The 16,018-nt window shown below is 30.2% G+C and overlaps 2 protein-coding genes across 16 annotated transcripts in view; both read left to right on the forward strand.

Moving 5' to 3' along the window:
* The window catches only part of LOC139517536 (arylacetamide deacetylase-like), a 572,982-nt gene that overhangs the window by 509,180 nt on the left and 47,784 nt on the right, over window positions 1-16,018 (forward strand). The gene's annotated exons all lie outside the window — the stretch shown is intronic.
* LOC139517527 (myosin-VIIa-like) overlaps window positions 1-16,018 on the forward strand; it is a 55,613-nt gene that overhangs the window by 31,499 nt on the left and 8,096 nt on the right. For 7 of the 15 annotated variants that reach the window (XM_071308700.1, XM_071308699.1, XM_071308701.1 and 4 more), the window contains 23 exons: window positions 146-268; window positions 578-685; window positions 1,076-1,207; window positions 2,312-2,377; window positions 2,594-2,803; window positions 3,146-3,232; window positions 3,992-4,087; window positions 4,495-4,727; window positions 4,974-5,091; window positions 5,596-5,898; window positions 6,378-6,605; window positions 7,033-7,448; window positions 8,024-8,193; window positions 8,958-8,981; window positions 10,663-10,850; window positions 11,355-11,476; window positions 12,125-12,285; window positions 12,653-12,744; window positions 13,053-13,073; window positions 14,165-14,226; window positions 14,558-14,713; window positions 15,084-15,189; window positions 15,389-15,503. In XM_071308700.1, the coding sequence (XP_071164801.1) occupies window positions 146-268; window positions 578-685; window positions 1,076-1,207; window positions 2,312-2,377; window positions 2,594-2,803; window positions 3,146-3,232; window positions 3,992-4,087; window positions 4,495-4,727; window positions 4,974-5,091; window positions 5,596-5,898; window positions 6,378-6,605; window positions 7,033-7,448; window positions 8,024-8,193; window positions 8,958-8,981; window positions 10,663-10,850; window positions 11,355-11,476; window positions 12,125-12,285; window positions 12,653-12,744; window positions 13,053-13,073; window positions 14,165-14,226; window positions 14,558-14,713; window positions 15,084-15,189; window positions 15,389-15,503 (3,337 nt within the window). The remainder of the gene's footprint in view (window positions 1-145; window positions 269-577; window positions 686-1,075; window positions 1,208-2,311; window positions 2,378-2,593; window positions 2,804-3,145; window positions 3,233-3,991; window positions 4,088-4,494; window positions 4,728-4,973; window positions 5,092-5,595; window positions 5,899-6,377; window positions 6,606-7,032; window positions 7,449-8,023; window positions 8,194-8,957; window positions 8,982-10,662; window positions 10,851-11,354; window positions 11,477-12,124; window positions 12,286-12,652; window positions 12,745-13,052; window positions 13,074-14,164; window positions 14,227-14,557; window positions 14,714-15,083; window positions 15,190-15,388; window positions 15,504-16,018) is intronic. The other 8 variants (XM_071308706.1, XM_071308705.1, XM_071308697.1 and 5 more) reach the window with 3 other exon arrangements.

Here is a 16,018-nt window from a genome sequence, read left to right on the forward strand (position 1 = left end):
ACATTTTTAATATGCTTGATCTCTGGTGGTCATCTCATTTGCAGACCACATATTTAGTTGAGGAGGGATCAAACTATTATACAAGTGTAACTATTTCAGTGCTATCAATAAACAGAGAATATAATTATAACCTATTTTATTACAGAGATACTGCAGAGGATTCATAGTAAGGAAATGGGCCTCAAGGAGAATGGAGTCAGTGGTTAAGATTCAGGCTTTAGTCAGAACAATGATAGCACAGAAAAAATACAGAAGACAGAAAATAGAAGTATGTTAAATTTGTTTTAAAGAAGCATATTGGATTTCTTAAGAAAAAGTAGTATTCAAGTCTTGTTTTTTCCCCCCATTTTTAAATACCATCGAAAGAATGTTTATTCCATAAATATTTGAATTTCAAGGAAGCAATCAAAATTATCATCCATACATGCAAAATAAATTGGTACACAATTTTGCAACTTTAAGAAAAAAACTGTTGCTTCATAGTTTTATTCCTACGAACCCTATAACCATTATTTATGTTATGCATTGCCTGTTAAATCCATTTTATATTAACATATAATATTGTTTCATATTACAGTACAGAAAACGTGTAGAAGCAGAACAACTGAAAAAACAAGAGGAAGCTGTTCTGAAAAAGAAGATGACTGACAAAAAGGCTAAAATTGAAGCTGAGAAAATTTACCAGGTTTGATTTTCTAATTCAGTTTTATGATCACATTTTGTTAGACTTTTAAAGTCTTTTTGATATAGAATCTTTGTAAGAGATAAAACACAAAAGCATAAAAAGTAAGAAAATCTATTCAAGTTATAGTATTAAAATTTATATTTTCTATAGGAAAAAAGAAAGAAAATGGATTCTTATGCAAGTGAAAAATTAGAAAACTGGTAGATTACAATAGCGTAAACCCTCTTTTATTGGAAAAGGAAAATTAGTTTCTTTTATGAGAATTTCTTTTTCCCCCCAGTAACACAGGTTTAACATATCTTAAACAGATAAATGAGAAAAGAAATGTCCTATGTACTTTATATGAACATTTGGCAAGATTGATGAAAAACATTTTGATGAAATTTATAGGAGCGTTTGGCGAGAATTGGTGATGAAGTCATTATGGCTGAAGTTGAAGATAAAAAGAGGGATGCACAGAAGAAAAAAGAGATTGCAGAAGCGGAGAGATTGAAGGATGAACCTGTCAGTGAAAGTAAACTGGTAGGTGAAACTTGTGTGTAACCAATGTGTGAAATATGCTACTGGAACTGAAAATTTCAGTTTATAATTATCATATTACAGTTGTTGAGAGTCTGCTGATTCTATAGGTAGTCTCATGATTTTGTACCCAAGAAAATGTAAGCAGATAAAAAATGAATAAAGGTCACAGTGAGGTTTTGTAATAATTTTTTGAAATTTAAAGATACTTTTTTTTTCATAAGCATGAATATACTGTAGAAGCAGAAATTTTCTTGGAGGATTTAATTTCGTTTATTTCGTGGAAAGAATATATCCACAAAATTAAAACTCCAATGAAAATTTAACCTTCATATAATATCACTTCTATTTACTGGAAATCATGAAATTAAATCCCCATGAAATACTATATATATAGAGACAAAACCATGAAACTTTAACCCAGGGACTTTTTATACTAACGGGACTCGTCTATTGATTTTAACTGATTACTAAGCCGCCTGTGTAATGCTGCCACCCAACAATAAACCTAGTTTCGTATCTCTGATATATGATGCTAGTAGTTATTTGCATATTTCACGGTACATTGATGTTATATAATTATTATTATTTGTTAATATTAAATCTGAATAATAGCCATTTAGGATGACAAAAAATATAAAATTTTGAAAGAATGATGTATTATAAAACTTAGACGTATTATTTTGAAGAACATCCCAGTTGTGTAAAATGGTTTACATATCAAACAAGATGGCTGCTTCTGAAATTCAACAAACAAATACCTCAAAGTTCAGAGATCAATATTTAAAAAATGATCCTGGAAATCTTTTGAAAAACAGCATTTTGCAATGACAAAATGTATAAAATTGCATAAAAACGATTTTTTGTTAAACTTGAACATATAGTTATGAAGAAAAGTTGCAAATGTGAAATGATTTTCTATAACGTCACGTGATATCAACTACAGCCGAGATCAGTCTGATAATTTGTATAGACATTGTTATAAGTGACCAGTCCCGTTAGTATAGAAAGTCACTGTTTAACCCCACAAAAATTAATGTTTCTACAGTGATTTAAAACTATTTAATCCTTTGAGATAAATTTTAACGTTTGACATTTGTATTTCAGATTGATGAGTTATTTGGAGACGTTCATGATAGACAAGAAAATGGAGAGGGACCTGTGTCTTTTAAGGTAAGCGTTGACAAAGACTACAAGTAGGGGTAACACTAAAATTCATATAAAATTATGATATTTAAAACATTGCTTTTTAGTGCAAAAAATGTTAACCTTCATTGACTTGAATACTTTATAAAAAATAGAAATTTTAAATCAAAACTTTTAAAATGTTCTTGTTCTAGGTAAAGCATATTACATCCCCCTATTTTTATATTGTGTATTTATATTCAGGATTTAGAACACAGAAGAAGAGAGATAATGAATGGAGAGCTAGATTTAGATGCCCCTCCCCTTCCAATGCCGGAGGATGAAGAGGACATATCAGAATATAAGTTTGCTAAGTTTACTGCTATGTACTTCCAAGGAAATAATAATCATACTTACATCAGACGAACATTAAAAGAACCATTACTGCCATTGAAGAATGATGGAGATAAACTGGTAAGAATCTGAATATTCTCAACTATGCATGACTATTGTATTGAAAATCTTGCCTCTTATTAAAGTCTACCTTCCATTGTTGTCTTTTAAGTCAGATGATCGACAACTGATCAAAAGATTCTAAAAAAACCAGATGATTAGCATTAATATATCCTCTGCAAATATAAGTGGTAATTTCTGATAATATTTATACTTTAAAATCTTTAAAGGAGGTAATTGAACTTTCATTACAAAGGTGTATAGTTGCAGGAACAATAAGCTCTCTCACAGTATCTATAGTACCAGTATGCCTCAGTGATATATTGTTTTCTGTTTCATTCACTTTGATTTTTATATTTGTAGGCTGCATTAGCTGTGTGGATAACTATTTTAAGATTCATGGGAGATTTACCTGAACCAAAATATATGGCAGCTGTGGCTGATACAAGAGTAAGTTACATTTGTTGTAGATTCTAATATAAATATAAGGGAATATATGATATAATTGCCAACTACACACATATTCCTGAAAAGTTTAAAAACAGTATTCAAACTTGGTCCATTATAGCATAAGAAATTTTAAACAATGAGTTACACATTTAAAATTAATAATCTGATTCTCATGTACAAATTTGTTAGTGATTGTCAATGCAAGTCATGCATTTGGTTTACTTCCATCATTGAAAATGAAAAATATGTTTTATAGATGTTGACTTTTAAAGTGATGAGTAAGTTCCAAATAGTATTGCTTGAAATAGAATGTTCTGTCCAACCTAGACAGTGAAAGTTTATTCTATCAGAATACAAAACAGATTTAATGTTTGAGATATTAAATTTTAATGCCCCACCTACGATAGTAGAGGGGCATTATGTTTTCTGGTCTGTGCGTCCGTTCGTCCGTCCGTCCGTCCGTCTGTTCGTTCGTCCGTCTGTCCCGCTCCAGGTTAAAGTTTTTGGTCAAGGTAGTTTTTGATGAAGTTGAAGTCCAATCGACTTCAAACTTAGTACACATGTTCCCTATGATATGATCTTTCTAATTTTAATGCCAAATTAGAGTTTTTACCCCAATTTCACGGTCCACTGAACATGGAAAATGATAGTGCGAGTGGGGCATTCGTGTACTGAGGACACATTCTTGTTATATACTGGCAATAAAAGGTAAAAGAACAATGTATCACAAATAAATGTTAAATTTCTTTCCATTTCTAGGACACAACTCCAGTGATGACAAAAATCTACTCCACATTGGGCAGAAAATTCAACAAGAAAGATTTGGAGGAAGCCCAACAGATGGGCTTTAATATTGTAAGTTCTATATGGTTAACAACTGGCATCATTGTGTATAGACAAATACTTTTATTAGTTGTATAACAAAATTTATACATAGGAATAGGTTATTTTGGTATATATGTGACTTTGTTCCAGACAACACCATATTCTGTCTTTTCTTGAATAGCAATAATGAAGTAAAATTAATAAGAGACTTATTTTTTTTAACAAATTTTAGGTATTAAAGTGTTGAGACTGTGAAATTGGGAAAATCACCACATATATGTAAAAACTTAGGAATAATATTCTGTTTTAGAAGGCACATAATGTGTTTTCCTTCCTTGCACATGGTTATGTTGAAAATTCAAAGAATGTTTTAATAGGCAATTTAAAATCTTAATTTAGCTTATTTCCTATTCTAAAACAATATTCTTGTCTTTCAGGAAAATGAACCAATGAACATGAGACAAGGCAAGAGAAGCATGAGGAAGAAACTTGTGTCCTTGACTCTGAAGAAAAAGTCCAAAATAACAGAGGATGTCCGTGAAAAGTTGGCCCAGGAATATGATGTTGGTTTCACATCTGGAGGAAATGCTCTCTTGGATGACAGACCTACATCAAACTTAGAAAAACTTCATTTTATCATAGGACATGGTATTCTGAGACCAGATTTAAGGTACGTTTCTATTTGTCATTAGTTATAAACTTACAAATCAAGAAAACTGAACCTTTCATCTTAATAACTGCATGTGAGATGATAGTAATTTTCTGTTCAAATGGGTTTTGCAACTTGTTACACAATATGGGTATGAATACAGTATCTTGTAATTTTTGGACATTTTTCTTTTTAAAGGAATTAAAATCGCACAGTTTTCAGATATTATAAGAAATATTAAATCATTCACATGATTTATTATTCCAGAGATGAGATTTACTGCCAGATATGTAAACAGTTAACACAGAACCCATCAAAGTCCAGTCATGCAAGAGGTTGGATCTTGTTATCACTATGTGTGGGATGTTTTGCCCCATCAGATAAGGTAATTACCGTTTTTAAATGTTAATTTATTGTAATTTTTCTTATTTAACTTTTCAGTCCTCTTTTTTGTCTTTTTTATTGACAAAAATCATGAATAGGAGACCGTAACACAGGGTTTCATAGAAAACTTCATAATATTTATTTTACCTCTTATTGAGGAAACATTGTATGGGATTGATATGCATGAGAAATATTCATAAGACAGATTCCAAAATACTGTTGAAATATAATCTAGATAATAAGTAAGGCCTTCTTTTCTGTACATTAGAAAGACCAATGTTAATACATATATCAAGTTGTGATTGAAGTTTAAAATAGAATAACCTAACAAATAAAGATAGAAATGTATTTAATGTTATTCTTTTTCAAAGTATGGTAGTTCTAATGAAAAACTTCTCCAAGGTTACTTTGTGAAGTATCAATTTTTAATCTGATCTTTAATCTGATTTTTAATCGATTTAATTGATGATCATATTGATAATTTGTTTCTTCTCTTTCTTCACAGTTTCTAAAGTATCTTCGGAATTTCATACATGAAGGTCCACCTGGATACGCACCTTATTGTGAAGAGAGATTAAGAAGAACATTTGCAAATGGAACAAGAAACCAGCCTCCAAGTTGGTTAGAATTACAAGCCACAAAATCTAAAAAGCCATTGATGCTTCCCATTACATTCATGGATGGTAATACAAAAACATTATTAGCAGATTCAGCAACTACTGCCAAAGAACTCTGTCAACAGTTAGCAGAGAAAATTGGATTAAAAGATCAATTTGGATTCTCATTGTATATAGCATTATTTGACAAGGTAAATTTATTTATAAGTTTTTTAAGATATATCAGTTTACACTCCTTAATTATTGATCTCTTCTATTTCTTGTGAATTAAATACCTGGTTGGTCTCAAGGTAGCCTGCTTGTCTTTAGTATGAGTTATAAAGAAGTTCTGGCCCAGACTTTCACCCCTCTTCTAAATGGTTAATGCATATCCCGGTAGATTTATTTCAAGTCCCACTTCTAACGTTTCTGTGGTGGCCCCACTTTAAAAAAAAGTATTGGATCACTTAATTGACAAAAGTTTTGATAAAATAGATCTTGTATCAACACCAATGAGGAAAAGACTAGTAATCAATCAACCTTTTATAATCATCCAAGTGTCATCTTATCACTTGTAGCAATGATATTGACATAAGGTGTGAGTGGACCTAGCAACTAAATGACACCTTCCTATGATATGTAAATGGTACTAAGAATTTGACTTAGATATATCATGTTATTTCTTTTGTAGGTATCTTCTCTTGGTGGAGGTGGTGACCATGTAATGGATGCCATATCTCAGTGTGAACAATATGCCAAAGAACAAGGTGCTCAGGAACGTAATGCTCCATGGAGATTGTTCTTCAGGAAGGAGATCTTTGCTCCATGGCATGATCCTGGTGAAGATTTAACAGCAACCACATTAATCTATCAGCAAGTAGTCAGGGGCATCAAGTTTGGTGAATACAGATGTGATAAGGTTAGTTTAAATGAAAATAAATAAAATAAATATAAAACATCATTACATGCACACACAGGCAACCACAAAAAATAAGCAATCACTTCAATATGACTTTGAATTATATTATATGAAGAAAAATATTGAGAATAACACAATTGTTCACTATTTAAAAAAATATCTATATAAAAGAAGGAGATGTGGTATGATTGCCAATGAGACAATATGTCTAAAGGGTGTGGATCTAGCCAACTCTAGGTCTCTGGATGGCCTTTAATAATGAGCAAAATCAATACTGTACGTTTATTTACCAAAGTTCCTGACATGACAAAAAGTGAAACATTTCAAATGAAAAACTAATGACCAGATTTATGACAAAACAATAAACTAAAATCAAATATATACCATTGTTACAATGTGTAAGTAAATATGTATTTGATTATTGTAGGATGATGATTTAGCCATGATTGCTGCTCAGCAGTACTACATAGAACATGGTAGTGGAGTTAACATGGACAGATTATCTAACCTGTTAGCCTCATACATCCCAGACTCATCACTCAGTAAAGCTAATGCTATGAATCAGTACATAAATCTGGTTACTCAAAAACTTAAAACCAATTATTTCTCTAATGAAAGGATTAAACCAAACAAAGTGAAGGAAGACATTGTAAGCTATGCAAAATACAAGTGGCCATTATTGTTTTCACGCTTTTATGAAGCCTATAAATTTGCTGGCCCTAGCTTGCCAAAGAATGATGTTATTATTGCTGTGAATTGGACTGGTGTATATGTTGTGGATGACCAGGAACAAGTTTTACTTGAGTTGTCTTTTCCTGAAATCACTGCTGTTTCCAGTAGCAGGTAAGTCATGAGTACAGGTAGTTGTAAATACGATAAACTCGCCCCATGGAACACTTGGACCATTACAAGACGGCAACATGACTGTTATTAATGTCTCAAAAAAATTAAGATAAACGAAAATGTTGACCTACCTTCCTTATTTTTTTTAATGATTTAAACCTTATACAGACATACATGTTTTTTGCCTTGATAAAATATATGTTATTCTTGGAGAAAATATATCATTGTAGTGAATTCACATTATAATTGACAACTTGTAAACATGACAATTACTATTAATATAACTTAAAAAATTTATTTATTACAATTGCACCAATATAGAAAGGCAAGCTAGCATTTCACACATGAAACAAGTATACATGAACAGATATGTTTTTAGAAAGGCTAAGTTGTTGTATCCACATTCTACTTAACCCTTTGGTCACACAGGGGGAACTTAAATTTGACTGGTATTCAAGTTAAATAAAGTTGTTAGAGAAATATTCTTAACCCTTGTTATAATGTGAACAATATTCTTTGAACAGAAAGTTTATGTATATTTTTTTTAAATTCTAATGTTAATTTTAATCTTGCAGAACTGGAAAAATGCATGGGCAGAGCTTTACATTAGCTACAGTTAAATCTGATGAATACACATTTACCTCCCCTAATGCTGAGGACATCAGAGATTTAGTGGTTACCTTTCTAGAGGGTCTGAAGAAACGTTCCAAATATGTGATAGCATTGCAAGATTATGTTCCACCAGGTAATAACAATTCTATTTAAATCAATTTACAATGTATTGTATAATTACACTGATAAGTTACAGTATTCATCTTAGAAAAGGGTCCTCAGTGGCCGAGTGGTCTAAGTAGTAGATCTACTGTATCACTAGCCTGTCAACACTTCAAATCTCCTATGTGGCAGGTGCCCTTGATTCCTATCTTAATTGACTAGGATTGTCAGTGTTACCACCAAAGGTTGGCGGTTCTCTCTAAAGGCACTAGGCTTCCTCAACCAATAAACTGTCAACACTTCAAATCTCCTATGTGGCAGGTGCCCTTGATTCCTATCTTAATTGACTAGGATTGTCAGTGTTACCACCAAAGGTTGATGGTTCTCTCTAAAGGCACTAGGCTTCCTCAACCAAATCTCCTATGTGGCAGGTGCCCTTGATTCCTATCTTAATTGACTAGGATTGTTAGTTTTACCACCAAAGGTTGGTGGTTCTCTCTAAAGGCACTAGGCTTCGTCAACCAATAAAAAATTACCGCCATGAAATAGCTCTATAGTGTTGAAAGAAGCATTAAACACCAATCAATTGTAGAACAAAAACGAAATCGTGGCATTATAATTTTACACAATCATACTTTGTTAATGTGCAAATGGTATTGTGGAAACATTTTACAACTTATATTAGGAAATCTTTTATTAGGTTCTTTAGTTGGGTGAAAATGGTTTTATTATTAAAGTTTTGTTTCTTTGATAACAGTTTTTATGATAGTAACAATGTAAGGTTTTAATTTTAAGATACTGCTAAAGATTTGAAAAATGGTAAGATAATATATATGTAGAGTGACACAATGTACAATTATTTGGACAGAATTATACTATCCTGTTCTTGCACACATATTTAGTTTTTTGTGTAGAATTTTAACACTGTTGTATTTAATTAACAAAAGTAGACATTAAATATTTGTGTTTGAGTGTTGTGTATTGTTAGTATTAACAAAGTTGAGTGGGACTTTAAGACTGTAATCTATGTTCACGTCTTCATCAACAGCCAGTTTCTACAAAACGAATTGAAGAACAGACTAATAATTTGGTACACAGATAGATCTAGGACAAACTGACCATGTCTTATTAAATGAATGTCTTATGCCCATTGTAAAACAATTTAAAGTTTTCTTTTTTGCCATGCTGTTGTCAGTTTATTTCCGACTTATGATTTTAATTGTTCTATTGGTATCTTTAACTTATCTTTTAGTAAATAATAAATGTATTAACATGTATGAGTAATGGATTTTTGTATACATTTGATTTTAAGTAAGGAAAAACAGTTACAATATTATATAAAATATCTTTAATCCAAGCATTGATCTAAAAATGTTTCTGAAAATAATAGACGAATATAAAGGATTACTATTACTTCATAGTTTAAGACATTGCCATATTTTAAGATAAAAGAAAAAAACGTGTTTCATTGTTCAAGACATGATTTCTATTTCCCCTACTTTGTTTAGAAAATTTATAAAATTCTAATTTATATTTACCATGTAGACATTTTATTGTAGAAATTCTATTTAGATTGAGGAATTTTGTAATAGTCAAATATGTATATATGGGAATATTTAGATTAAAACTCTTAAAAGAAGATTTCTGTTTGCTCATAACCACAATAACACTGTGATATATGTATTGTGAAAATTAAATACTGTAGTCATATTATTTACATTTTCTATTTTTCATGTAGTTTTTAAGTAGATAAACATTCTTGATGTGCTTCATGAATGAAATAAATGATACTTTATGATACTGCCACTGCACATAAGACCTCATCTTTATGTCTATTGATAATAAATAGGATGCAAGTTAAAGGAGTTAGGCTTGGACTCGTAATAATAATATAAAATGTAGGGTTATGATAAAAGACTTGTCCTCATAATAAATATATAGGCTTATGATCAATTTAAAACGATGGTGAAGAAGAATATATAAACAAGAATAGATTTATCAACAGGAATTTCAATACTTGTATACTGTACATATTTGCAATAATTCATAGCACAGCAACCTATACCTAATATATACTTTGACAATGACTTTTGATCATAACACTAAAAAAGTTCGATCATCTTTCAAATTTTGACTTCATGTTATTACAAATTTAAGGAAGACAGATGTTTTTTTAATTTCTTTTCATATGGATATAGTTTTGCTTATAGTTTTATTTAATTACCTCATCTATGCTATCCCTCAAACGTACAACAAACACCATCACTGGGAATTTGTTCAGGAATAAGTCTTCAAGCGCTTTTGCTTTAAAAAAAATCCAAAAAAACAAAGAGAGTTTTTGGCTAAAATTCCAAATAAAATCGAAGATGTTTATAAACTGAAAATGAAAAATAATTGGTGCCTTCTTTCAAATTGTTTTAAAATAGTTTGACAATGATTAATTTCTCATTAGTTCTTCAATGTACATGTTTTAATACAGTTCATTGATATTGTATTTCAGGTGATGGTGGTTCTTTCTTGACCTTTAACAAGGGAGATTTAATTGTATTGAACCAACAAAGTGGTGAGTCTGTGATGAACTCGGGATGGTGTGTAGGAGAGTGTATCAGAACATCACAGAAAGGGGATTTCCCTGCTGAATGTGTTTATGTGCTTCCAACTATTACAAAACCACCCATGGAAATCCTTGTAAGTAAAATCTTATAACTGCAGCATTATATTTTATAACTTCATGTTTACCAATTCACTGAATTATTTAAAAAAAATCAGTGGTTTATCTATATTAGATCATCTTAAATTATTCCTGTTAACCCTCCTCAATAAGGGAGGGGGATTTATATTAAATCTCTACTATAGAACATGGATGAAGCTTAAATACTTTATTAATCAAAAGTATGCCATAATATCTTTTTTTAATGGCTATTTTTAAGAGTAAATGATTGCATGTTGTAAATGATTTAATTCTATATGAATTATATATGCAGTCAAGTCCTGTAATTTTTCCTCATATGATAAGTCCATACATTTTATCTACATTAACATTTAAAAGTAGACAAGTGAACAGAAAAAAAAAAACCAACATTATGTATATGTTAAAAAATTAAGCATTAATGGTTAATATTTACCAAATAACTCTAAAACATGTTTAACAGCACAAAAATATTAACTCCCATATTGTTTTTCAATTTTTAGAATTTATTTATGCAATCTGGTGACCAAGCTGAAAAAATGTTGGCGTCTAACACCCAAGACACTCCAGTAGACCAAGGAGAAAAACCTTACACCTTAGAGGAATACTCATATGATCATTTCAGGTACTAATGTTAAATATTATTTTGTCATTAATATTACTGCAGTGTTCTATTACAGAGCTGTCAACTATTGAATAGAAGCACTGTTTGGTTATATTATTTTTGACTTGACATCTGATTACATCAAACTGTTGTTGTTAAAATGATAATGATTTATTTGTTCATGTTTGTTTTGTGATACACAGTCCTTATATTGTTAAATTTTACCAATAAAAAGCATTTTGTTTTTAAATCTGCAATCTACAGATGTAGCCCAAAATAAAATGAAAATGAAAAAATGTTGATTCATAATTTGTTTGTTTGTAATAACATGAATGCTTTAGATATGCTTTTAAAGCATCCATTTTGAACAATAAAATAATCTGCAGTATTTCTTGAACAATAGTATGGTTTGATAAATGACTGTTCAAATATATTGATTAGAATACCTAGTTTCTTTTGAATACCAATGTTATATCATCTCATTTATTTAGATTGAGAAATAACTACAGCAGTTTACCTGTCTTAAGATATAAAATTTTGAGAATACTGTTTTGTGCCAATTGCATTACAATTTCATTTGATAAACATTTATTTGTTGAGTTACATATCTTGTATATCTCTATGACTTTATCTTCATGGACATTTATTTTCATTATTCTTCTTTTCTAGGCCACCACCGAAGAGAACATTATCAAAGACATTATCAACAGCAAGACGGAAGAGGCCAGACGATTTATGGAGATACAGCAAAGAACCATTAAAACAACCTCTACTTAAAAAGTTACTCGGCAAGGATGACTTGTGTCAAGAAGCATGCATGTGTTACTTAGATATCCTTTTAAAAAATCATATTGAACTGAAGGATCAATGCTATAAATCCTATGGAACTGAAGGATCAATGCTATAAATTTGTCATGATTGAAGTCATATTGAACTGAAGGATCAATGCTATAAATTTGTCATGATTAAAGATATTGCTCGAACAATTTTGACTCGAGAGGTCTTTGAAATTATTATGTTTACTGAAATGTGTCATTTTTTCAATATATATAAATGTTTGCTTAAGGGGCTTCAGACAAGCCATAATATTCATGGTTCATCTACACAGATAAATTAATCACAAAGTTTAATTCATAAAATGTCTTTTGCTAACTTAATCTAAAAAATGAGTTTTATTAATTTTCTTAACATTTGTACCTATTTTGAAATACATGGGAGATCATCCATCAAAACGTGGACGTGTAGCCAATGAACATACAGACCAGATATATGAACCACCATTAAGAAGTGTAGGTTAAATTAACATGCTTTTACAGATAAATATAAGACATGTTTGTTGTATAATTGTGCAAAATACTGATTCCGACTTTCATTATGTTTGATTGCCACAATTCTGACCATCGTGAAAGTTGTGTACAGTTTCATGTTAATTGAACAATTTTTCTCATTGGTGACTCTTTCAATCTAAATATTATTAACCTGTGTTTAATATAGTTACAGGGTACCAATGTTTTAAAACTTATTGAAAGGGATTTTTGACTTTTTATTTCATATTTAAACATATTTATTTTATATACATATACATGTTGCACTTTAGGGAACTATGGGCCACAGTTCTGTGAGTTACTAAACAGAATTAAAACACTTTCTCATAGCATAGCTAGCATAGACCTTAACCCTATTTTGGTTACTGTAACATGTTTTAATGTTGTGGTACAATATTCACAGTTTTATTGTGGTTTCAGACATTTCCTGGAACAGGGGGTTTTGACAGATGAATTTGGAATATGAGAACACACATCGAAATTTGGTTTAAAAACCACCCCTATTAATATATTGATTTTTTGTAAAAAAGCCCTAATTGACATATGTTTCATAGGAAAATCCTAACCCATTCATATATTTCCTAGCTATCAGAAAAACAAACATTACATATGTGACATTTTAAATTGATAGTAACCCCTTTTATTTCCTTAAAGATCAGTCCACAGTTTTTACGGACATCTTAGCAGAAGATAAATATTTGTGGTCCATTAACACGTAGTAAATTTCTACCCAGTATTATATTATATATCCTCCTTAAAATTGCACCTCGATGATATATTTTATCAATCCAAAATAGAGACCCATACCAGCTGCATATCTGTGTATACCTTGATATAGGAAGAGACCCCCTCTCCCTCTTGTTTCCTTTCAAAATTTAATGGGACCATTTGTAATGTATTGTTATTTTGGTCTCATAGTGATATGGTGTATACACAAAGCTAGATCGCAGAACAAAATATGCTTTTATGTACTGTTCATCATCAATCATGGATACATAATTATATATATATATATATTCAAGTTTTAATTCAAAGCTCATTATAAATGTACATCTACAATACATAAGCTGTAATATTACATTTAGATTTCCATTTATACAACTATAATGATGTGTCTGGAAGATAATTTTATATTTTTATGGTTCCACTTAAAATTTACTACTGCACTGTAAATAAATACTAGTCTATGATATATGATTCAGATATACAAAGTCATGGCTCTGTACAAATGATAATTATGTCTTATTCAGACAACATTAAAATCCACAAACTAATTAATTGAAATTTTGTGGTATGCTAGACTGTAAGATCTGGTATGAATACAATTCTTGTTTCCTTCATGAATAAGCATTATATTAAATTTATTTTTTTCTTTCTGAAATAGGAGATTTTGAGAGATGAAATTTACTGCCAGTTGATGAAGCAGTTGACTGAAAATAGAAATGAGTAAGTGTATTGTCTTAATTATTAACATCAGATATAAAATGATGGTGAAATTTTCATATAGAATAAAATTTCATTTTTCACTTGGCAAAGAAATTGTTTTAAATGATATTATTCCTTGGTGCACTTTTTGTATATTTTACGGTCATCTGTTATATACGTAAATAGGATGTAAAATTGAGAATGAAAATGGGTGTTTATATGTCCTAAATCCAAAACCGCTAAAACTGTTGCCAATAAATACAATTATCCCTTTTTAATTAAAATTGTCATAATTTTTTATTGAATAACGTTTATTTGCCCTGAATGATTGAATTGCATGTTCTATTAACAGAATCAGTGACAGAAGAGGCTGGGAGTTGATGTGGCTGGCCACAGGATGCTTTGTACCCAGTACAAATCTAGTTAAAGAATTATACAGCTTTCTCAGATCAAAAAGTAAAAATCAAATAGCTCAAGATTGTGTTCATAGAGTTCAAAAGACATTAAGGTGAGTTTTATAGAATATTTTTTATGAGAAAAATAAAATTCTATGATCATATCAAAATAGCAAAGAAAACAATAGGTACAAAGTTACACATGTGAATCATTATATAACATTCCGTTGATATAAATGGAAATAAGTATGAAATGATTTTATTATAGGAGTTGGAAAATTGACATATATGATTGATGTGGGGACGTATGTGATTGTAATGTCAATCAGTTATTTTTTTTGTTCATCTATCTCCACTTAGTATCTACATTTCTGATCTTTAGAAAATCTCTAGTTACTAATGGCATTGTGCATCCATTCTATTGGTTGATTCAAATGATTATTGGTGTTTCTCATAGTAAAACATATGTTTATTATTTTACAGGAATGGTACAAGAAAATACCCACCACATCAGGTAGAAGTTGAAGCCATACAACATAAGACCACTCAGATCTTACATAAAGTTTATTTCCCTGATGACACAGATGAGGTAATTTACTATATCTTGTAATGTATTTTGGTTTAAGATCAATAAAATTATTCTTTTATGGCTAAAAATCTGTTTGCTTGCCTTTTAGGTTTGTTCATGATTTTAAGATAAGCTTGAAAATAGCTGTTTTAAAGGGAATCGGGAATGTTAAACAATCGGATAGCATTTAAAATTTAATGAAGTACTTTTCTATTTTTAGGCATTTGAAGTAGAATCAAGTACCAGAGCCAAAGACTTTTGTCACAATATAGCTACAAAGTTAATGTTAACTTCATCTGAGGGATTCAGTTTATTTGTCAAAATTGCTGATAAAGGTTTGTAATGATTGATTTTAGTGAGAAATCTTATTGTATATATAAGCAAAATATAGAAGCTGCCATATTATAATTAGCAGGGTTTCAAAAATATTTAAATGTGAAGTTGAGAATATGACGAGACATTTTTTTGAAAATAAACAAAACTGCTAAAAGTCAATATTTACATCAGAAACTAAAAACAATCTTTTAATTAAGGAATGACTGTAATATTTTTTCTGTCTATGAAGAAATAACATAACAAATTTGGTGCACACTGAATAACGCGTGTAGCGGGTTATTTAACAGTGTGCACCACATCTTTTATGTTATTTCGAATAGACAGAAAAATATTTCAGTCATTTCTTATAATTAATTCTAAATTCCATTTTAAACAGTAGAAAACCATGAAAAAACGTTGTGTCTATGGCTGATAACAAAATAACGTCAGCCAATCAGAAGATGCGTTACATCCAAAATTAAATTATAAACATATAAAAAATGTTTGAAAATGACAGATCTAGTTAATATATATA

The sequence above is a fragment of the Mytilus edulis genome, chromosome 3, assembly GCF_963676685.1.
Source record: "Mytilus edulis chromosome 3, xbMytEdul2.2, whole genome shotgun sequence".
Lineage (NCBI taxonomy): Eukaryota > Metazoa > Mollusca > Bivalvia > Mytilida > Mytilidae > Mytilus > Mytilus edulis.